Source organism: Aedes albopictus, unplaced genomic scaffold, assembly GCF_035046485.1.
Source record: "Aedes albopictus strain Foshan unplaced genomic scaffold, AalbF5 HiC_scaffold_314, whole genome shotgun sequence".
NCBI lineage: Eukaryota > Metazoa > Arthropoda > Insecta > Diptera > Culicidae > Aedes > Aedes albopictus.
Window position 1 is genome coordinate 1 of NW_026917106.1, and position 23,514 is coordinate 23,514.

A 23,514-nucleotide genomic window follows, 5' to 3' on the forward strand; every position below is an offset into this window, starting at 1 on the left:
ATACGTAGATCTATAAATATGAAGAAACTGTTAAGATCTAACAATCAACATTGTAAAAGTTTGTCGTTTTACCTGAATTTGGGGAAAACATCTAAAGTTCGGTGTGTTGGTCGCGCCAACTGGAGGGGATTTCCGAAACGTTAAACCACCACAGGAATTTTTGGTTGGTTAAAATTTCCTTTAATAAACGATTCATTAGTGGATTAAAGATAACAATATTGATATTGCTTACGTTTAGTGCTCCTATTTTATCGTGTACCACTCTGGCTCTGATGCGAGCTCCTCCCGGTTGAGGCACGTAACTATTATTAAATCGTTTAGGATAGGTTTTTATAGAATTCAACAAATAAATTTATGCTCAATTTACCTTTTAGATTTAGTAGTTTCGTTTAGGAAAAAGTTGCATGAATTCAAGTGAACAGCTATAGAAATAAGACCAGCAAATGCACCTAATCAACGATAAGAGTAGTTATTTAATTGATAAGCTAAGGAAACACTTTGAGCATAATTACTTCACATAGTTCAGTGTGCCAGTATCTATGGACTTTAAGAAAATAGTTCTTCACTAAAGAAACTTTTGTAATAAACTATCCGAATGTTTATCTTCTCATAGCGACGATCACGGAGACAAAACAGTACAGTTTGAAACAACAAACGCGTTTGTTGAATCTCAATATTAATAAATAGTAGTTTTCAATCGCAAATTTGTTATTTCAAAACCACGAAGTCGGTTTGATACAAACCGGCAAATTTGTTGTTTCTTCTACCAGCAATATTTTCATAATAATAGCCGAAGTCAGTTACTTCAAACCAATGTTTTGTAATTTTTACCAAAATGCAGTCGTTTATTTTTACTAAATCTTAGGTTGATTTAACTGCCTTAAACAAACCAAAACATTAGTTTGATTTTACCAATCCGGCGATTAAATCAAACCAATATTCCGGTTAACGCAAAAATAACAAACAAATTAGTTTGAATCAAACCAAATTACTGGATCATATTTGTCAACATCATATTTGTTTTTTTTTTTCTATGTCATAACCGCATTTTAGTCTGAGCAGTTCAGCTGAACAAAAACTCAGCGATTTTCCGTTATTTAGAACTTACGAGAGATGCAGGTAAGTTAATTTTCTTTAAAATTAGATGTGTGAATCGACCATCTTGATTTTAATTAATTGAATTTACAGAATAAAAACATTACGAGAACTAACGTGCCGGATCTCCGATTAGATGGATATCTTGTCTGCGAATTTGTTGGACCTTGTTTTTTCACCACTAGTTTCACCATGATCGCCGAGGGATAATTGAGGTGGAAAACTCCGGGAAGATCGAACGGCTACGGCAAGGAGGACGGCAAAACCGTGCTGCCGGAGATGTTTGCCGTCGGGTACATCCACTCGAAAAAGAGGTACGTCAACATCCGAGAGCTGCCCAAGATTGTACAAACGATTGGATTCAATTTTGAGGATGCGTTGGATCTGGACAAGGATGCATTGGATCTGGAATGGCGAAGAGCCTGATGCCCTGCGAAGCTCTTGTGACCGGGACAGGTTCAGCGAGCCTTCGTTGCGATTGCGAAGCAGTTTGTGAAACAAATTTTCAAAACGTTTGAGTACAACGAACCAGAGATGCTGTTGAGGGTTCTCCACATGAACAATAGAGAACATAACAAAAAAAAAATGTTTCTAGCGAATATTGTTAAGTCACATATTACATTTTGGTAAATAAATATGTGTAATTAAGAATTTATTTAAAATAATTTTCATTGTCATAAAAACAATAATGAGAAGAAGAGCAATCCAATAAAAACAACCAATTCGTTGGTAAATTCAACCGACCGCATTGTTTGAAATAAATCACATCACGGTTCATTTAAACTGTTGCATTTGGTTTGAAACAACTAATTTCGTTTGTTGATTTTGCAACCGTCATATGAAACAACCATCCGGGTAGTAATTTCAAACTGATTTTGGTTAAATTTACCAACGAATCCAAAAAAATAACAACCACATATTTCAGTTTGGTTTAACTAACGTCGTTTGTTGAATTTAACCAAAATGTCGTTTGTGCCAAATTCAACATTGAAATCCGGTTGAAATAAACCAAAACGCGTTTGTATTTACTAACTTTTTTTCTCCGTGATGAATCAGCACATTTAACTTTCATCTACCTATTGCTCTACCAAACCAAACGTCAGTGGCATCAGTCATCAGCAACCGTCCACTGTACTGAAATTGACTTGACCAGGGTATGGTATGGTAGGTGCGCACCGTCCAAATGACGTCACACTCCCCCCCGGTACGCGGACCCGGTCCTCCGGTCCAGCTTACTCAGTCTCGCGCCGAACATCCAACACCGCGAGTTTCACTGTTGGTCGCTCGTAGATCCCACCAACGGTTTGTACGGTGGCCTTACGAGTTTGTCCTCCTCTGCTGGTCACTCCGATGACTCGTCCCTTGGGCCAACAGTTTCTGGGGTGCTCCCGGTCCACGATAACTACTATGTCACCTACCTGAAGAGGTTTCGCCTTCTCGTGCCATTTTGTTCGCCGTGTTATGTCGGGCAGGTAATCCCTGACCCAACGCTTCCAAAATAGATTTGCCAACCATTGGGAGGTTGGGTGACCTCGCCGTAGTGCAGCAGTATCCGCATCAACTAGAGACAAAGGTTTGGAACCGTCGGATGAACCCAACAGGAAGTGGTTGGGGGTTAACGCTGGAGCCGCTTCGTCATCAATGGGCACGTGAGTCAAAGGACGTGCGTTTAGCACGCCTTCTATTTCCGTCAACGCATTGCGCAGCTCTTCATCGGTTGGACGCCGCGCATGTAGAACTTCCACCAGGTTTCGCTGGACCTATTGGATAAGCCTCTCCCAACTGCCGCCCATGTGGGGTGCGGCCGGTGGGTTGAACTGCCAAGCAGTAGATGAGGTGATAAACTCACGCATCAGCTGGCTCTGGTTGACCGCTTCCATGGTTTCCTGAAGCTCCCGGTTGGCGCCCGCAAAATTGGTACCCCTGTCGCTGTAGAAGCTAACCGGTGTACCTCTACGTGCGGTGAAATTCCTCAATGCCATTATGCAGGAACTTGTTGTCAAAGAGTGCGCTACCTCAATATGAACGGCCCTTACCGTTAAACAAGTCAGTAGAACCCCCCATCTTTTCTCGACCCTTCGACCTACCGTCACCTCAATTGGACCAAAATAATCCACCCCAACGTGTGCGAATGGCCTCGTGTACGCAGACAGCCGGGCCGCAGGAAGATCTGCCATTTCTGGCGGTTGAGGAAGAACGTCCCGGTTTTTACACCATTGGCAGTTTCTACGGATCGCAGCAAGCGCTTGTCTCAGGCGAAAGATGCTGTACTTCTGGCGGACTTCGTTCACTACTATCTCGTAGTTGCGGTGCACAAACTTTTCGTGGTAATGGACTAATATTAATGATGTTACTGGATGCTTTGGAGGTAGAATAACAGGATTCTTGGCGTCACTGTGCAAATACGCACACACAGTGGTTCTTCCCTTCATCCTCATTACGCCGGATTCGTCAACGAACGGGCTCAACTTGTAAAGTGAGCTCGCTTTTGGAATACGCTTGGTAGTTGATTCTTTTGTCTCCAACGCTGCGACTTCGTCCTGGTACACATCTCGTTGCGCTTGCCGATAATGGTATTCTTCCGCTCCTCGAAGCTCTTCGCTAGATAACGGTCCAGTTCTGAGTGGATGCTGACTACGACGACGTTGAAGGTTCAAGCAGAATCGAAGGACGTATCCAGTCACCGCTAGCAATCGCCGCCAACTCGAAAATCTTCCCACATCTATCGCAGGTTCGGGAACTTTGAAGTGGAGCAATAAGCTGGGTCGCATTTCTTCCTCAGTGGAAAGCAACTTTTGCGGAAGTGTTGGCCAGTCTTCTTCCGCTTGCATCAAGAATTCTGGTGCTTTGAACCACCTACTACTCGCAGACAAGTCGATCCGATCTCGCCATCTAGTCCCATCATCAGCAACATTAGAACGAGTCGGAACCCATCTCCACTCACGGACGTCTGTCGATTCCTGTATTTCGCTTACCCTTGACCCGACGAAAGCACTGTAACGTTTATGATCAGCTCTTAACCAGCACAGAACGTTTCGGGAGTCAGTCCAGTAGGTACACTTGGAGATATTCACCGTCAGATTTCCTATAACGTTCTTCGCCAATCTACACCCGAAGACTGCAGCCTGCAGTTCTAATCGTGGAATGGAGGTGTACTTCAAGGGTGCTACGCGAGTCTTTGCAGCAATCAGCGTACATTCCACTTGATTCCCTTCTACGAGTCGCAAGAACACTGCCGCTGCCATTGCACTTTCGCTTGCGTCAACGAATACGTGAACTTCCACGGAAGCTGCGCCCAAAGATGAAACAACTTGCCGGTAACACCTAGGAATCCGTAATTTCTCTACCTCGGGTAGCAATTGCAGCCAGTCACGCCACTTCTCGAACAGGTTGTCGGGGATTCGTTCGTCCCAGTCAACGTTAGCACGCCAAACCTCCTGTAGCAAGATTTTCAACAAGACCAGGAAGTGATCGATGAGGCCTAGAGGGTCGTATATGGTCATCAGCGTCCGAAGGATCTCCCGTTTAGTAGGGCAACGACTTCCATCAAGCAGCGCCGAATCAAATCTGGTCCAGCATATGTTATATTTGAACACGTCGTCCTTCGTATCCCACCACATTCCGAGGATTTTTTGACTCGCCACCTCCGCAGATATGTTCAGGTCCTTTTCCGTTGACTCTTCTCCATTCATAGTGGAAAGCACCAACGGAGAATTGGAAACCCAATTGCGGATTTCAAATCCACCCTCCATGTGGATGAAACGCACCGACTCCGCCAGTTCAACTGCTTCTTGCTCCGTTTCAACGCTGAAAACCATGTCATCCACGTAGTGTCGTTTTTTGATGACCGCTACCGCTGTTGGATATTCTTCTTCGAATCTTTCGGCGTTCTTGTTCTTCACAAACTGGGCTGTGGCAGGAGAACAGCTCCCCCCGAATGTCATTACCTGCATGACGTAGATGCTTGGATCACCGTGTTCGTCGCGGTCACGCCAAAGAAAACGCTGACATTGCTGGTCCTCAGGATTGATGTCGACCTGATGGAACATCTCACGGATGTCGGCACAAACGCCTATTCGATGCTCACGGAATTGGTACAGGATGCCCACAAGAGACGCTAACTGGTCTGGGCCAGTGAGGAGCACCGAATTCAGTGATATCCCGTATGCTTGGGCGGCAGCGTCCCACACAATCCGAACCTTGCCTGGCTTATTCGGATTGTATACCGGAAAAATAGGCAAGTACCATACCCGCTCGTATGTTGTTGACAGCTCCTCCGACGTTAGCTTGCGGATGTAGTTTTTCGATCTGTATTCCGCAATCTTTTCATGCAGGATGCTCGCTAACTCCGTGTCCTTCTCCATGCGTTTTTCCAAGCATCTCCAACGACGAACTGCCACTGCTTTGTTGTCCGGCAGACGGATTTTGTCGGACCGCCATAACAGGCTTGCTTCGTAACGTTCTCCGTTGAAGTGAGTGCGAGATTCCAGAAGAGCTATGGCGCGTTCATCGTCCTTAGAAAGCCGTCCAACGTGGCTCGGTTGAACTACCAAACTATCCATGGAGAAGTAATCTTTCACCATCTGATTCAGATGCGTCAGGCCTGGTTCGTTGCAGGAGCAGATGTGGTACGTATGACTCGCTGTACTCGAAGAGTCCTGCGATTCCCAGCCACCGTATACAGTCCAGCCAAGATTGGTTTTGACGGCGATTGGCTCACCAATTTTGCCTTCACGACTCCTTCGCACCAGCATTAAGTTGGCATGCTTCAATCCAATCAGTATTCGTGGACGAACGTTACAATACGAGTCCACGGGCAGACCACGCAGGTAGCCGTGCCGCTCTGAGAGTTGGTCCATATCTAGTGACTGGTACGGCAGTTGTAGCTCTTCGACAGTCCTCACGTCCTGCAATAACGTCCGCTTTCCATCCTTTCCGCATATTTCGACGTTGATACTCTGTGAGTCTGATTCGTAGCGGTGGGTACCTCCCGTCCATTTCAGGCAGAGAGGCAGAACTGCTCCAGAAAGCTTAAGATCCTCTGCAAGCTGCTGATCGATGAGTGTCAACTCTGACCCATCGTCTAAAAAGGCGTAACATCTCACGTGCACTCCGTCGCCATACAGAGTTACCGGCAGGTACCGGAACGATCCTGGACCTGTTGATGATTGGTGCGTATTGACATTGCGTTCTTCGTTCTGCTTTGAAGACCCACATCTGTTGGATGTAACACTGCTCGATGCGCCGGGTACGGCTAAGTCTCTGTGGAGTAATACGTGGTGCTTGAACGTGCAACCGTTCTTTCCACATTCTCCGGAATTGCAGCCACCTTTATGTTGCCGAAGACATTTGCGACAGCAATTGAAGCCGCGAACAGTGGCCCATTTCGCCTCGTACGACAAATCCAGGAATCTCTTGCATTTTGCCAGACACTTGCAATCACTCTTGCAGGCCGGGCAGGGTTTCGATTCTCCGCTCCCTACGACTGCTGACTGCTGAGTTTGGCGGGCTTGCTGATACCTATCCGTGACCGGCACTTCAGCGTGGGTGCTCACGTACTTCTCCTTACGAACTCCTCTAGCGAACTCCTGCGTTTTGTTTCCACGGGACTGCGGTTCGAAGACCACGTTCACATCCTCCGCCAGGTTGTATATCCACCGGCTAAACGTGGACAGCTTCGTTTTCCGCAACTTCCTCTTGTATCGGGCCCAGTCCAGTCTGATTTGCGGTGGCAACTTCTTCTCGAATTCCTTCAGCAACGTCGTATCACACATGTACTGCTTCTCTCCGCAAGCTTCTATCGTAGCACAGAGGTTTTGAACTTCCAGCGCAAAGTCGACCAGCTTGTCCATCGCGTCCGGCTTGATGATCGGCATTGCTATTATTTTCTCTTTCAAGTAGTCGATAATCGTCTCCGGTCTGCCAAACCGCAGCTTCAACGCACTGATCGCTCTTCCCACGGTTTCAGGCCGCATCAAAAAACTTCGGACAGCGTTGAACGCATCTCCCTTCAAACAGTTCCTGAGGCGAATCATGTTTTCGGCGTCCGTGTATCCACACATGGCTGAAGTATCTTCGTACGTTGACACAAACATCGGCCATTCCTCCGGATTACCGCTAAACTTCGGCAGTTCGCGAGGAACAACTTGACGGGCTGCTAGTTCATCCTTCGAAAGCTTCCTGTCACTCTGCAATGATTGTTGTCGCTCCGTTCCAGATCGGTTGCTACTTCCACCTTTCGGGACCTTCCTGGTCGAGGTCATTTTAGGCCTGAGATGCCTTCGCCCTACGAGCTCTCCGACGGATTGCGCTCCATCTGCTCTACCATCTCGATCCGCTCCGCTGTCCGTCGACATCTCTTCATCACTATCTGATTCGCTACCAGACGCTGAAATTTCGCTCGAAGCCTCGGTTTCCACGCCGTCTTCAGAATCATAATCTCTGGCTTCTTTGTACGACTGCTTGCCCTTTTCACGGATCTCGCTGTGACGCTTCAACCAGTGCTCAACTTTATTGACGACATTCGGCTGATCAACAGCGGATTCGCCACTACCTTCCAGATCAGCCATCTCCTTCAGGACCTCGAACTTCTTCTTCGCCAATTCTCGCTTCCGTTGCATTTCTTCTCGCATCAACTCCTCCTCAGCTTTGATCTGCTGCAGTTCCACGTCCAAACGAGCTTTTGCCGACTTTCGTGATGCTGCTGAAACTACGGAACCAACGGCTTGCTTTCAAGCTTGGAGCTGGCCCTCCGATTGCACCGGCTAGCTCATCGGCCTCTTTCGTCTGCTCGTTCACTCCATCTGTCTGCCCCTCCTCCCGATTCGCCTTCTTTGCACCTTTTGCAGCTGCAGCTCGCGTCATCATCTTCCGTGGAATCACACCTTTGGCTGCCTTCGCGGTATCGCATTTCAAGCAGGTCCAATTGTAGCCCTTGATATCCTCGGAAACACCCACGCACGAGAAATGATGCCACACGTCACATGTATTGCATTGCACCATACGCTCATTGACCGGGTTTTCGCATAACGCACAACTCTTTTCAGCCGAAATGGTGGCTTGAGGGTCTGATTTAGGGGGATTTAGAGGTTTAGAGGTCGAACTGGCGACGATGTCGCTTTTGGAGGCTTTGTTCTGGGTCTGTTTAGACGGGTCTTTGGGGGGTTCTTTATTAACTGACCTTATACTAGGAGGAGACTTCTGCTGCTTACCTTTGGTCTTCTTCGCAGCATCCATACCTGGATCCGACATCGTTCCGGGGTAAACGAAATTTTAATATGTTGGTCGCGCCAACTGGAGGGGATTTCCGAAACGTTAAACCACCACAGGAATTTTTGGTTGGTTAAAATTTCCTTTAATAAACGATTCATTAGTGGATTAAAGATAACAATATTGATATTGCTTACGTTTAGTGCTCCTATTTTATCGTGTACCACTCTGGCTCTGATGCGAGCTCCTCCCGGTTGAGGCACGTAACTATTATTAAATCGTTTAGGATAGGTTTTTATAGAATTCAACAAATAAATTTATGCTCAATTTACCTTTTAGATTTAGTAGTTTCGTTTAGGAAAAAGTTGCATGAATTCAAGTGAACAGCTATAGAAATAAGACCAGCAAATGCACCTAATCAACGATAAGAGTAGTTATTTAATTGATAAGCTAAGGAAACACTTTGAGCATAATTACTTCACATAGTTCAGTGTGCCAGTATCTATGGACTTTAAGAAAATAGTTCTTCACTAAAGAAACTTTTGTAATAAACTATCCGAATGTTTATCTTCTCATAGCGACGATCACGGAGACAAAACAGTACAGTTTGAAACAACAAACGCGTTTGTTGAATCTCAATATTAATAAATAGTAGTTTTCAATCGCAAATTTGTTATTTCAAAACCACGAAGTCGGTTTGATACAAACCGGCAAATTTGTTGTTTCTTCTACCAGCAATATTTTCATAATAATAGCCGAAGTCAGTTACTTCAAACCAATGTTTTGTAATTTTTACCAAAATGCAGTCGTTTATTTTTACTAAATCTTAGGTTGATTTAACTGCCTTAAACAAACCAAAACATTAGTTTGATTTTACCAATCCGGCGATTAAATCAAACCAATATTCCGGTTAACGCAAAAATAACAAACAAATTAGTTTGAATCAAACCAAATTACTGGATCATATTTGTCAACATCATATTTGTTTTTTTTTTTCTATGTCATAACCGCATTTTAGTCTGAGCAGTTCAGCTGAACAAAAACTCAGCGATTTTCCGTTATTTAGAACTTACGAGAGATGCAGGTAAGTTAATTTTCTTTAAAATTAGATGTGTGAATCGACCATCTTGATTTTAATTAATTGAATTTACAGAATAAAAACATTACGAGAACTAACGTGCCGGATCTCCGATTAGATGGATATCTTGTCTGCGAATTTGTTGGACCTTGTTTTTTCACCACTAGTTTCACCATGATCGCCGAGGGATAATTGAGGTGGAAAACTCCGGGAAGATCGAACGGCTACGGCAAGGAGGACGGCAAAACCGTGCTGCCGGAGATGTTTGCCGTCGGGTACATCCACTCGAAAAAGAGGTACGTCAACATCCGAGAGCTGCCCAAGATTGTACAAACGATTGGATTCAATTTTGAGGATGCGTTGGATCTGGACAAGGATGCATTGGATCTGGAATGGCGAAGAGCCTGATGCCCTGCGAAGCTCTTGTGACCGGGACAGGTTCAGCGAGCCTTCGTTGCGATTGCGAAGCAGTTTGTGAAACAAATTTTCAAAACGTTTGAGTACAACGAACCAGAGATGCTGTTGAGGGTTCTCCACATGAACAATAGAGAACATAACAAAAAAAAAATGTTTCTAGCGAATATTGTTAAGTCACATATTACATTTTGGTAAATAAATATGTGTAATTAAGAATTTATTTAAAATAATTTTCATTGTCATAAAAACAATAATGAGAAGAAGAGCAATCCAATAAAAACAACCAATTCGTTGGTAAATTCAACCGACCGCATTGTTTGAAATAAATCACATCACGGTTCATTTAAACTGTTGCATTTGGTTTGAAACAACTAATTTCGTTTGTTGATTTTGCAACCGTCATATGAAACAACCATCCGGGTAGTAATTTCAAACTGATTTTGGTTAAATTTACCAACGAATCCAAAAAAATAACAACCACATATTTCAGTTTGGTTTAACTAACGTCGTTTGTTGAATTTAACCAAAATGTCGTTTGTGCCAAATTCAACATTGAAATCCGGTTGAAATAAACCAAAACGCGTTTGTATTTACTAACTTTTTTTCTCCGTGATGAATCAGCACATTTAACTTTCATCTACCTATTGCTCTACCAAACCAAACGTCAGTGGCATCAGTCATCAGCAACCGTCCACTGTACTGAAATTGACTTGACCAGGGTATGGTATGGTAGGTGCGCACCGTCCAAATGACGTCACACTCCCCCCCGGTACGCGGACCCGGTCCTCCGGTCCAGCTTACTCAGTCTCGCGCCGAACATCCAACACCGCGAGTTTCACTGTTGGTCGCTCGTAGATCCCACCAACGGTTTGTACGGTGGCCTTACGAGTTTGTCCTCCTCTGCTGGTCACTCCGATGACTCGTCCCTTGGGCCAACAGTTTCTGGGGTGCTCCCGGTCCACGATAACTACTATGTCACCTACCTGAAGAGGTTTCGCCTTCTCGTGCCATTTTGTTCGCCGTGTTATGTCGGGCAGGTAATCCCTGACCCAACGCTTCCAAAATAGATTTGCCAACCATTGGGAGGTTGGGTGACCTCGCCGTAGTGCAGCAGTATCCGCATCAACTAGAGACAAAGGTTTGGAACCGTCGGATGAACCCAACAGGAAGTGGTTGGGGGTTAACGCTGGAGCCGCTTCGTCATCAATGGGCACGTGAGTCAAAGGACGTGCGTTTAGCACGCCTTCTATTTCCGTCAACGCATTGCGCAGCTCTTCATCGGTTGGACGCCGCGCATGTAGAACTTCCACCAGGTTTCGCTGGACCTATTGGATAAGCCTCTCCCAACTGCCGCCCATGTGGGGTGCGGCCGGTGGGTTGAACTGCCAAGCAGTAGATGAGGTGATAAACTCACGCATCAGCTGGCTCTGGTTGACCGCTTCCATGGTTTCCTGAAGCTCCCGGTTGGCGCCCGCAAAATTGGTACCCCTGTCGCTGTAGAAGCTAACCGGTGTACCTCTACGTGCGGTGAAATTCCTCAATGCCATTATGCAGGAACTTGTTGTCAAAGAGTGCGCTACCTCAATATGAACGGCCCTTACCGTTAAACAAGTCAGTAGAACCCCCCATCTTTTCTCGACCCTTCGACCTACCGTCACCTCAATTGGACCAAAATAATCCACCCCAACGTGTGCGAATGGCCTCGTGTACGCAGACAGCCGGGCCGCAGGAAGATCTGCCATTTCTGGCGGTTGAGGAAGAACGTCCCGGTTTTTACACCATTGGCAGTTTCTACGGATCGCAGCAAGCGCTTGTCTCAGGCGAAAGATGCTGTACTTCTGGCGGACTTCGTTCACTACTATCTCGTAGTTGCGGTGCACAAACTTTTCGTGGTAATGGACTAATATTAATGATGTTACTGGATGCTTTGGAGGTAGAATAACAGGATTCTTGGCGTCACTGTGCAAATACGCACACACAGTGGTTCTTCCCTTCATCCTCATTACGCCGGATTCGTCAACGAACGGGCTCAACTTGTAAAGTGAGCTCGCTTTTGGAATACGCTTGGTAGTTGATTCTTTTGTCTCCAACGCTGCGACTTCGTCCTGGTACACATCTCGTTGCGCTTGCCGATAATGGTATTCTTCCGCTCCTCGAAGCTCTTCGCTAGATAACGGTCCAGTTCTGAGTGGATGCTGACTACGACGACGTTGAAGGTTCAAGCAGAATCGAAGGACGTATCCAGTCACCGCTAGCAATCGCCGCCAACTCGAAAATCTTCCCACATCTATCGCAGGTTCGGGAACTTTGAAGTGGAGCAATAAGCTGGGTCGCATTTCTTCCTCAGTGGAAAGCAACTTTTGCGGAAGTGTTGGCCAGTCTTCTTCCGCTTGCATCAAGAATTCTGGTGCTTTGAACCACCTACTACTCGCAGACAAGTCGATCCGATCTCGCCATCTAGTCCCATCATCAGCAACATTAGAACGAGTCGGAACCCATCTCCACTCACGGACGTCTGTCGATTCCTGTATTTCGCTTACCCTTGACCCGACGAAAGCACTGTAACGTTTATGATCAGCTCTTAACCAGCACAGAACGTTTCGGGAGTCAGTCCAGTAGGTACACTTGGAGATATTCACCGTCAGATTTCCTATAACGTTCTTCGCCAATCTACACCCGAAGACTGCAGCCTGCAGTTCTAATCGTGGAATGGAGGTGTACTTCAAGGGTGCTACGCGAGTCTTTGCAGCAATCAGCGTACATTCCACTTGATTCCCTTCTACGAGTCGCAAGAACACTGCCGCTGCCATTGCACTTTCGCTTGCGTCAACGAATACGTGAACTTCCACGGAAGCTGCGCCCAAAGATGAAACAACTTGCCGGTAACACCTAGGAATCCGTAATTTCTCTACCTCGGGTAGCAATTGCAGCCAGTCACGCCACTTCTCGAACAGGTTGTCGGGGATTCGTTCGTCCCAGTCAACGTTAGCACGCCAAACCTCCTGTAGCAAGATTTTCAACAAGACCAGGAAGTGATCGATGAGGCCTAGAGGGTCGTATATGGTCATCAGCGTCCGAAGGATCTCCCGTTTAGTAGGGCAACGACTTCCATCAAGCAGCGCCGAATCAAATCTGGTCCAGCATATGTTATATTTGAACACGTCGTCCTTCGTATCCCACCACATTCCGAGGATTTTTTGACTCGCCACCTCCGCAGATATGTTCAGGTCCTTTTCCGTTGACTCTTCTCCATTCATAGTGGAAAGCACCAACGGAGAATTGGAAACCCAATTGCGGATTTCAAATCCACCCTCCATGTGGATGAAACGCACCGACTCCGCCAGTTCAACTGCTTCTTGCTCCGTTTCAACGCTGAAAACCATGTCATCCACGTAGTGTCGTTTTTTGATGACCGCTACCGCTGTTGGATATTCTTCTTCGAATCTTTCGGCGTTCTTGTTCTTCACAAACTGGGCTGTGGCAGGAGAACAGCTCCCCCCGAATGTCATTACCTGCATGACGTAGATGCTTGGATCACCGTGTTCGTCGCGGTCACGCCAAAGAAAACGCTGACATTGCTGGTCCTCAGGATTGATGTCGACCTGATGGAACATCTCACGGATGTCGGCACAAACGCCTATTCGATGCTCACGGAATTGGTACAGGATGCCCACAAGAGACGCTAACTGGTCTGGGCCAGTGAGGAGCACCGAATTCAGTGATATCCCGTATGCTTGGGCGGCAGCGTCCCACACAATCCGAACCTTGCCTGGCTTATTCGGATTGTATACCGGAAAAATAGGCAAGTACCATACCCGCTCGTATGTTGTTGACAGCTCCTCCGACGTTAGCTTGCGGATGTAGTTTTTCGATCTGTATTCCGCAATCTTTTCATGCAGGATGCTCGCTAACTCCGTGTCCTTCTCCATGCGTTTTTCCAAGCATCTCCAACGACGAACTGCCACTGCTTTGTTGTCCGGCAGACGGATTTTGTCGGACCGCCATAACAGGCTTGCTTCGTAACGTTCTCCGTTGAAGTGAGTGCGAGATTCCAGAAGAGCTATGGCGCGTTCATCGTCCTTAGAAAGCCGTCCAACGTGGCTCGGTTGAACTACCAAACTATCCATGGAGAAGTAATCTTTCACCATCTGATTCAGATGCGTCAGGCCTGGTTCGTTGCAGGAGCAGATGTGGTACGTATGACTCGCTGTACTCGAAGAGTCCTGCGATTCCCAGCCACCGTATACAGTCCAGCCAAGATTGGTTTTGACGGCGATTGGCTCACCAATTTTGCCTTCACGACTCCTTCGCACCAGCATTAAGTTGGCATGCTTCAATCCAATCAGTATTCGTGGACGAACGTTACAATACGAGTCCACGGGCAGACCACGCAGGTAGCCGTGCCGCTCTGAGAGTTGGTCCATATCTAGTGACTGGTACGGCAGTTGTAGCTCTTCGACAGTCCTCACGTCCTGCAATAACGTCCGCTTTCCATCCTTTCCGCATATTTCGACGTTGATACTCTGTGAGTCTGATTCGTAGCGGTGGGTACCTCCCGTCCATTTCAGGCAGAGAGGCAGAACTGCTCCAGAAAGCTTAAGATCCTCTGCAAGCTGCTGATCGATGAGTGTCAACTCTGACCCATCGTCTAAAAAGGCGTAACATCTCACGTGCACTCCGTCGCCATACAGAGTTACCGGCAGGTACCGGAACGATCCTGGACCTGTTGATGATTGGTGCGTATTGACATTGCGTTCTTCGTTCTGCTTTGAAGACCCACATCTGTTGGATGTAACACTGCTCGATGCGCCGGGTACGGCTAAGTCTCTGTGGAGTAATACGTGGTGCTTGAACGTGCAACCGTTCTTTCCACATTCTCCGGAATTGCAGCCACCTTTATGTTGCCGAAGACATTTGCGACAGCAATTGAAGCCGCGAACAGTGGCCCATTTCGCCTCGTACGACAAATCCAGGAATCTCTTGCATTTTGCCAGACACTTGCAATCACTCTTGCAGGCCGGGCAGGGTTTCGATTCTCCGCTCCCTACGACTGCTGACTGCTGAGTTTGGCGGGCTTGCTGATACCTATCCGTGACCGGCACTTCAGCGTGGGTGCTCACGTACTTCTCCTTACGAACTCCTCTAGCGAACTCCTGCGTTTTGTTTCCACGGGACTGCGGTTCGAAGACCACGTTCACATCCTCCGCCAGGTTGTATATCCACCGGCTAAACGTGGACAGCTTCGTTTTCCGCAACTTCCTCTTGTATCGGGCCCAGTCCAGTCTGATTTGCGGTGGCAACTTCTTCTCGAATTCCTTCAGCAACGTCGTATCACACATGTACTGCTTCTCTCCGCAAGCTTCTATCGTAGCACAGAGGTTTTGAACTTCCAGCGCAAAGTCGACCAGCTTGTCCATCGCGTCCGGCTTGATGATCGGCATTGCTATTATTTTCTCTTTCAAGTAGTCGATAATCGTCTCCGGTCTGCCAAACCGCAGCTTCAACGCACTGATCGCTCTTCCCACGGTTTCAGGCCGCATCAAAAAACTTCGGACAGCGTTGAACGCATCTCCCTTCAAACAGTTCCTGAGGCGAATCATGTTTTCGGCGTCCGTGTATCCACACATGGCTGAAGTATCTTCGTACGTTGACACAAACATCGGCCATTCCTCCGGATTACCGCTAAACTTCGGCAGTTCGCGAGGAACAACTTGACGGGCTGCTAGTTCATCCTTCGAAAGCTTCCTGTCACTCTGCAATGATTGTTGTCGCTCCGTTCCAGATCGGTTGCTACTTCCACCTTTCGGGACCTTCCTGGTCGAGGTCATTTTAGGCCTGAGATGCCTTCGCCCTACGAGCTCTCCGACGGATTGCGCTCCATCTGCTCTACCATCTCGATCCGCTCCGCTGTCCGTCGACATCTCTTCATCACTATCTGATTCGCTACCAGACGCTGAAATTTCGCTCGAAGCCTCGGTTTCCACGCCGTCTTCAGAATCATAATCTCTGGCTTCTTTGTACGACTGCTTGCCCTTTTCACGGATCTCGCTGTGACGCTTCAACCAGTGCTCAACTTTATTGACGACATTCGGCTGATCAACAGCGGATTCGCCACTACCTTCCAGATCAGCCATCTCCTTCAGGACCTCGAACTTCTTCTTCGCCAATTCTCGCTTCCGTTGCATTTCTTCTCGCATCAACTCCTCCTCAGCTTTGATCTGCTGCAGTTCCACGTCCAAACGAGCTTTTGCCGACTTTCGTGATGCTGCTGAAACTACGGAACCAACGGCTTGCTTTCAAGCTTGGAGCTGGCCCTCCGATTGCACCGGCTAGCTCATCGGCCTCTTTCGTCTGCTCGTTCACTCCATCTGTCTGCCCCTCCTCCCGATTCGCCTTCTTTGCACCTTTTGCAGCTGCAGCTCGCGTCATCATCTTCCGTGGAATCACACCTTTGGCTGCCTTCGCGGTATCGCATTTCAAGCAGGTCCAATTGTAGCCCTTGATATCCTCGGAAACACCCACGCACGAGAAATGATGCCACACGTCACATGTATTGCATTGCACCATACGCTCATTGACCGGGTTTTCGCATAACGCACAACTCTTTTCAGCCGAAATGGTGGCTTGAGGGTCTGATTTAGGGGGATTTAGAGGTTTAGAGGTCGAACTGGCGACGATGTCGCTTTTGGAGGCTTTGTTCTGGGTCTGTTTAGACGGGTCTTTGGGGGGTTCTTTATTAACTGACCTTATACTAGGAGGAGACTTCTGCTGCTTACCTTTGGTCTTCTTCGCAGCATCCATACCTGGATCCGACATCGTTCCGGGGTAAACGAAATTTTAATATGTTGGTCGCGCCAACTGGAGGGGATTTCCGAAACGTTAAACCACCACAGGAATTTTTGGTTGGTTAAAATTTCCTTTAATAAACGATTCATTAGTGGATTAAAGATAACAATATTGATATTGCTTACGTTTAGTGCTCCTATTTTATCGTGTACCACTCTGGCTCTGATGCGAGCTCCTCCCGGTTGAGGCACGTAACTATTATTAAATCGTTTAGGATAGGTTTTTATAGAATTCAACAAATAAATTTATGCTCAATTTACCTTTTAGATTTAGTAGTTTCGTTTAGGAAAAAGTTGCATGAATTCAAGTGAACAGCTATAGAAATAAGACCAGCAAATGCACCTAATCAACGATAAGAGTAGTTATTTAATTGATAAGCTAAGGAAACACTTTGAGCATAATTACTTCACATAGTTCAGTGTGCCAGTATCTATGGACTTTAAGAAAATAGTTCTTCACTAAAGAAACTTTTGTAATAAACTATCCGAATGTTTATCTTCTCATAGCGACGATGAATCAGCACATTTAACTTTCATCTACCTATTGCTCTACCAAACCAAACGTCAGTGGCATCAGTCATCAGCAACCGTCCACTGTACTGAAATTGACTTGACCAGGGTATGGTATGGTAGGTGCGCACCGTCCAAATGACGTCACACGGTGTGTTAAATTTAACCCTAATTTGGGTAAAATTCAGAACGGAATTTAAAGTGTATTCCACATCCAACATCAAATGTTAACTGGTAACAGGTGTTTCTATTACTAAAATATTAGGGGTACTCACTAAACAGATTAAATTGCTGCGTAAGCCATGATCACGGAGAAAAAAAGTTAGTAAATACAAACGCGTTTTGGTTTATTTCAACCGGATTTCAATGTTGAATTTGGCACAAACGACATTTTGGTTAAATTCAACAAACGACGTTAGTTAAACCAAACTGAAATATGTGGTTGTTATTTTTTTGGATTCGTTGGTAAATTTAACCAAAATCAGTTTGAAATTACTACCCGGATGGTTGTTTCATATGACGGTTGCAAAATCAACAAACGAAATTAGTTGTTTCAAACCAAATGCAACAGTTTAAATGAACCGTGATGTGATTTATTTCAAACAATGCGGTCGGTTGAATTTACCAACGAATTGGTTGTTTTTATTGGATTGCTCTTCTTCTCATTATTGTTTTTATGACAATGAAAATTATTTTAAATAAATTCTTAATTACACATATTTATTTACCAAAATGTAATATGTGACTTAACAATATTCGCTAGAAACATTTTTTTTTTTGTTATGTTCTCTATTGTTCATGTGGAGAACCCTCAACAGCATCTCTGGTTCGTTGTACTCAAACGTTTTGAAAATTTGTTTCACAAACTGCTTCGCAATCGCAACGAAGGCTCGCTGAACCTGTCCCGGTCACAAGAGCTTCGCAGGGCATCAGGCTCTTCGCCATTCCAGATCCAATGCATCCTTGTCCAGATCCAACGCATCCTCAAAATTGAATCCAATCGTTTGTACAATCTTGGGCAGCTCTCGGATGTTGACGTACCTCTTTTTCGAGTGGATGTACCCGACGGCAAACATCTCCGGCAGCACGGTTTTGCCGTCCTCCTTGCCGTAGCCGTTCGATCTTCCCGGAGTTTTCCACCTCAATTATCCCTCGGCGATCATGGTGAAACTAGTGGTGAAAAAACAAGGTCCAACAAATTCGCAGACAAGATATCCATCTAATCGGAGATCCGGCACGTTAGTTCTCGTAATGTTTTTATTCTGTAAATTCAATTAATTAAAATCAAGATGGTCGATTCACACATCTAATTTTAAAGAAAATTAACTTACCTGCATCTCTCGTAAGTTCTAAATAACGGAAAATCGCTGAGTTTTTGTTCAGCTGAACTGCTCAGACTAAAATGCGGTTATGACATAGAAAAAAAAAACAAATATGATGTTGACAAATATGATCCAGTAATTTGGTTTGATTCAAACTAATTTGTTTGTTATTTTTGCGTTAACCGGAATATTGGTTTGATTTAATCGCCGGATTGGTAAAATCAAACTAATGTTTTGGTTTGTTTAAGGCAGTTAAATCAACCTAAGATTTAGTAAAAATAAACGACTGCATTTTGGTAAAAATTACAAAACATTGGTTTGAAGTAACTGACTTCGGCTATTATTATGAAAATATTGCTGGTAGAAGAAACAACAAATTTGCCGGTTTGTATCAAACCGACTTCGTGGTTTTGAAATAACAAATTTGCGATTGAAAACTACTATTTATTAATATTGAGATTCAACAAACGCGTTTGTTGTTTCAAACTGTACTGTTTTGTCTCCGTGATTTTCTGCTTATTTGAAATGTTTCATGATTTTGCGAATGAAATAATCAAAGATTGCCTTGATGATCACGACGTTTGATCAGTTTAATCAGTTTACGCTGTTAAGTGAATCCCCCTATTAAAATGATAATATGGTCCACTGCACGAATTTGTGCTGGCCTGCTTACTCTCACAAAAAATTTGACATTTGAGTGGTGCCGTCACCGCTCAAACGTCAAATTTCGTGTGAGAGTAAGCAGACCAGAATAAATTCGTGCAGTAATCCATAGGGGGATCCACTAAACAGCGTAAACCGGTTAAACTGATTGAACGTCGCGATTGCCAAGGTAATCTTTGATTATTTCATTCGAAATTTCATGAAACATTTCAAATAATTATGGCGCAGTTGTTTAATCTGTTTAATGAATCTCCTAATTATGTTACAGCTTTGGCAATTGAACAATTACAAGATTCTAACATTTGCCCCAGCGACACACACTTAAAAAGTTTGTATTAATTAAAAATTGAAAATGCATGTGGCGTAACGTTATGTAACAAAGTTTCAGCTCATGAATGGTAGAGTCAGTTGACGGTTTTTTTTTATAATAAAATATTCAACTAAGATCAAACTTTTGCTCCACCATACTCTATCCATTTTACTTCGGACTAAGACTCAAAATACGTTACAGTGTACACTAGTATGGGACAAATATCAAATTCTCGCTCCAGTCGACTTTTTAGATTCCATTTAGGTCCCATATGAACTGTGCAAAATTTCAGCGCGATCGGTGAAACTATAATTTAGCGCAAGCGTTTCAAAGTTTCCATAGGATTTACTATGGGAAAAGTTACACTTTCAGATAAAAAACCCCAGAGGTCACCCTTTGTCTCCTTAATTCACATCGATCAACATTTCTTGTAGAAAAATCATTTATGAAACTTTCTTTCGAAGACCGCAAAACGATTGGATGCTTGTGGGAAAAGTTATTGATTTATTACCGATTAGTGATCCAACGAGCGGCTTTTTGTTTTGTTTTATTAGCAGCACTGTAGCTGCTGCCTTGGCTGCTGCTGTTTCCGGGGGTGGTGATGCCTCCCGCCACCCCATTCAACAACGGCAGCAGCAGTGCTGCTGATAAAACAAAACAAAAAGCCGTTCGTTGGATCACTAATCGGTAATAAATCAATAACTTTTTCCACAAGCATCCAATCATTTTGCGGTCTTCGAAGGAAAGTTTCATAAATGATTTTTCTACAAGAAGCGTTGATCGATTTGAATTAAGGAGACAAAGGGCGACCTCTGGGATTTTTTGTTTGAAAGTATAACTTTTCCCATAGTAAATCCTATGCAAACTTTGAACCGCTTGCGCTAAATTATAGTTTCACCGATTGCGCTGAAATTTTGTACAGTTCATATGGGACCTAAATGGGATCGAAAAAGTCGACTGGAGCGAGGATTTATTTTTTCCATACAAGCGGGTCCCATACTAGACTAGACCTGTTCACTTTTTTTGACCTACCCGTGTTACATCAAATTATCAATCCACATGCAAAAACAAGTCTTCAGTCCCAAATTGAGCCAAATTGATAAAGGTTTAGAGGTGTATCAAATCGATTTTGTGTTTTTTCGAGCATTTTAACGAAAATGTACTCCAATATCCAGAAAATTGTACCGAAAAGGTACAGAAAACACCGTTAAAATATAGTTGGAACAATACTCTACAACTTTGCCGAAGACACTACGGTGTTTAAATTGCTTATTTCAAAGTTATTCAACAATTTTCGTTAAAAAATCGCGAAAAAATCCAATATTTTTATCGTTTTTCATTTAAAAGTCATGTAAATTTACATTATTTTGAGTGACTAATTTAATTAGCTATTGCTTCTATGTGTTACGAACATTTCGTCCATACATCATTTTAGTGTAGGAATTCGTTTTCATTGACTAATTATCAAAAGTATGTCGCGTTGATACTAAAAATCGCATAGAGTTGCCAGCACAAAATTAAACAAAGTTACCCATGATTAAAACGTCATTACATTTCTTTGTCGCATTTGCATCAGTTTCAATTTGGTGTAGATGGTTGAGCATGAGACTGCCGATTCGAAGATTCAAGGCTCGAGCCCTGGAATAGGATTTTTTGCGTCTCGATCCAGCTATAAGTTGATAAGACTACACTCTGCATCTCATTACAATTTGGCATCATAGCATTGTTTCGAAACCGTAGAGTGCATAGTAAGAATGAAGTTTCCCTAATAATAAATAATAAAACAATAATAATAATAAATAATAAAACAAAACAAAAAGCCGCTCGTTGGATCACTAATCGGTAATAAATCAATAACTTTTCCCACAAGCATCCAATCGTTTTGCGGTCTTCGAAAGAAAGTTTCATAAATGATTTTTCTACAAGAAATGTTGATCGATGTGAATTAAGGAGACAAAGGGTGACCTCTGGGGTTTTTTATCTGAAAGTGTAACTTTTCCCATAGTAAATCCTATGGAAACTTTGAAACGCTTGCGCTAAATTATAGTTTCACCGATCGCGCTGAAATTTTGCACAGTTCATATGGGACCTAAATGGAATCTAAAAAGTCGACTGGAGCGAGAATTTGATATTTGTCCCATACTAGTGTACACTGTAACGTATTTTGAGTCTTAGTCCGAAGTAAAATGGATAGAGTATGGTGGAGCAAAAGTTTGATCTTAGTTGAATATTTTATTATAAAAAAAAACCGTCAACTGACTCTACCATTCATGAGCTGAAACTTTGTTACATAACGTTACGCCACATGCATTTTCAATTTTTAATTAATACAAACTTTTTAAGTGTGTGTCGCTGGGGCAAATGTTAGAATCTTGTAATTGTTCAATTGCCAAAGCTGTAACATAATTAGGAGATTCATTAAACAGATTAAACAACTGCGCCATAATTATTTGAAATGTTTCATGAAATTTCGAATGAAATAATCAAAGATTACCTTGGCAATCGCGACGTTCAATCAGTTTAACCGGTTTACGCTGTTTAGTGGATCCCCCTATGGATTACTGCACGAATTTATTCTGGTCTGCTTACTCTCACACGAAATTTGACGTTTGAGCGGTGACGGCACCACTCAAATGTCAAATTTTTTGTGAGAGTAAGCAGGCCAGCACAAATTCGTGCAGTGGACCATATTATCATTTTAATAGGGGGATTCACTTAACAGCGTAAACTGATTAAACTGATCAAACGTCGTGATCATCAAGGCAATCTTTGATTATTTCATTCGCAAAATCATGAAACATTTCAAATAAGCAGAAAATCACGGAGACAAAACAGTACAGTTTGAAACAACAAACGCGTTTGTTGAATCTCAATATTAATAAATAGTAGTTTTCAATCGCAAATTTGTTATTTCAAAACCACGAAGTCGGTTTGATACAAACCGGCAAATTTGTTGTTTCTTCTACCAGCAATATTTTCATAATAATAGCCGAAGTCAGTTACTTCAAACCAATGTTTTGTAATTTTTACCAAAATGCAGTCGTTTATTTTTACTAAATCTTAGGTTGATTTAACTGCCTTAAACAAACCAAAACATTAGTTTGATTTTACCAATCCGGCGATTAAATCAAACCAATATTCCGGTTAACGCAAAAATAACAAACAAATTAGTTTGAATCAAACCAAATTACTGGATCATATTTGTCAACATCATATTTGTTTTTTTTTTTCTATGTCATAACCGCATTTTAGTCTGAGCAGTTCAGCTGAACAAAAACTCAGCGATTTTCCGTTATTTAGAACTTACGAGAGATGCAGGTAAGTTAATTTTCTTTAAAATTAGATGTGTGAATCGACCATCTTGATTTTAATTAATTGAATTTACAGAATAAAAACATTACGAGAACTAACGTGCCGGATCTCCGATTAGATGGATATCTTGTCTGCGAATTTGTTGGACCTTGTTTTTTCACCACTAGTTTCACCATGATCGCCGAGGGATAATTGAGGTGGAAAACTCCGGGAAGATCGAACGGCTACGGCAAGGAGGACGGCAAAACCGTGCTGCCGGAGATGTTTGCCGTCGGGTACATCCACTCGAAAAAGAGGTACGTCAACATCCGAGAGCTGCCCAAGATTGTACAAACGATTGGATTCAATTTTGAGGATGCGTTGGATCTGGACAAGGATGCATTGGATCTGGAATGGCGAAGAGCCTGATGCCCTGCGAAGCTCTTGTGACCGGGACAGGTTCAGCGAGCCTTCGTTGCGATTGCGAAGCAGTTTGTGAAACAAATTTTCAAAACGTTTGAGTACAACGAACCAGAGATGCTGTTGAGGGTTCTCCACATGAACAATAGAGAACATAACAAAAAAAAATGTTTCTAGCGAATATTGTTAAGTCACATATTACATTTTGGTAAATAAATATGTGTAATTAAGAATTTATTTAAAATAATTTTCATTGTCATAAAAACAATAATGAGAAGAAGAGCAATCCAATAAAAACAACCAATTCGTTGGTAAATTCAACCGACCGCATTGTTTGAAATAAATCACATCACG

At 43.9% G+C, this 23,514-nt stretch overlaps 2 protein-coding genes and 4 long non-coding RNA genes across 6 annotated transcripts; 3 read left to right on the top strand and 3 right to left on the bottom strand.

Moving 5' to 3' along the window:
* The first annotated feature begins 628 nt into the window (after nt 1-628).
* Nucleotides 629-1,838, top strand: LOC134284606 (uncharacterized). The gene is made up of 2 exons (XR_009995840.1): nt 629-1,119; nt 1,189-1,838. It is a non-coding gene; the product is annotated as an uncharacterized LOC134284606 (long non-coding RNA).
* A 489-nt stretch (nt 1,839-2,327) lies between these two features.
* Nucleotides 2,328-8,346, bottom strand: LOC134284601 (uncharacterized). Its single transcript, XM_062843586.1, has 4 exons — nt 8,307-8,346; nt 7,857-8,162; nt 3,183-7,804; nt 2,328-2,855 (listed from the first exon to the last, which is right to left on the bottom strand). The coding sequence occupies exons 1-4, from the start codon at nt 8,344-8,346 to the stop codon at nt 2,328-2,330; spliced, it is 5,496 nt and encodes a 1,831-aa protein (XP_062699570.1).
* A 551-nt stretch (nt 8,347-8,897) lies between these two features.
* On the top strand, nt 8,898-10,107 carry LOC134284602 (uncharacterized). Its single transcript, XR_009995836.1, has 2 exons — nt 8,898-9,388; nt 9,458-10,107. It is a non-coding gene; the product is annotated as an uncharacterized LOC134284602 (long non-coding RNA).
* A 489-nt stretch (nt 10,108-10,596) lies between these two features.
* LOC134284607 (uncharacterized) lies at nt 10,597-15,984 on the bottom strand. The gene is made up of 2 exons (XM_062843587.1): nt 11,452-15,984; nt 10,597-11,124 (listed from the first exon to the last, which is right to left on the bottom strand). Exons 1-2 carry the CDS (start codon nt 15,982-15,984, stop codon nt 10,597-10,599), a joined length of 5,061 nt encoding a protein of 1,686 aa, XP_062699571.1.
* A 1,781-nt stretch (nt 15,985-17,765) lies between these two features.
* On the bottom strand, nt 17,766-18,975 carry LOC134284604 (uncharacterized). The gene is made up of 2 exons (XR_009995838.1): nt 18,486-18,975; nt 17,766-18,416 (listed from the first exon to the last, which is right to left on the bottom strand). It is a non-coding gene; the product is annotated as an uncharacterized LOC134284604 (long non-coding RNA).
* Nucleotides 18,976-22,276: 3,301 nt separating this feature from the next.
* On the top strand, nt 22,277-23,485 carry LOC134284603 (uncharacterized). The gene is made up of 2 exons (XR_009995837.1): nt 22,277-22,767; nt 22,837-23,485. It is a non-coding gene; the product is annotated as an uncharacterized LOC134284603 (long non-coding RNA).
* The last annotated feature ends 29 nt before the right edge of the window (nt 23,486-23,514 follow it).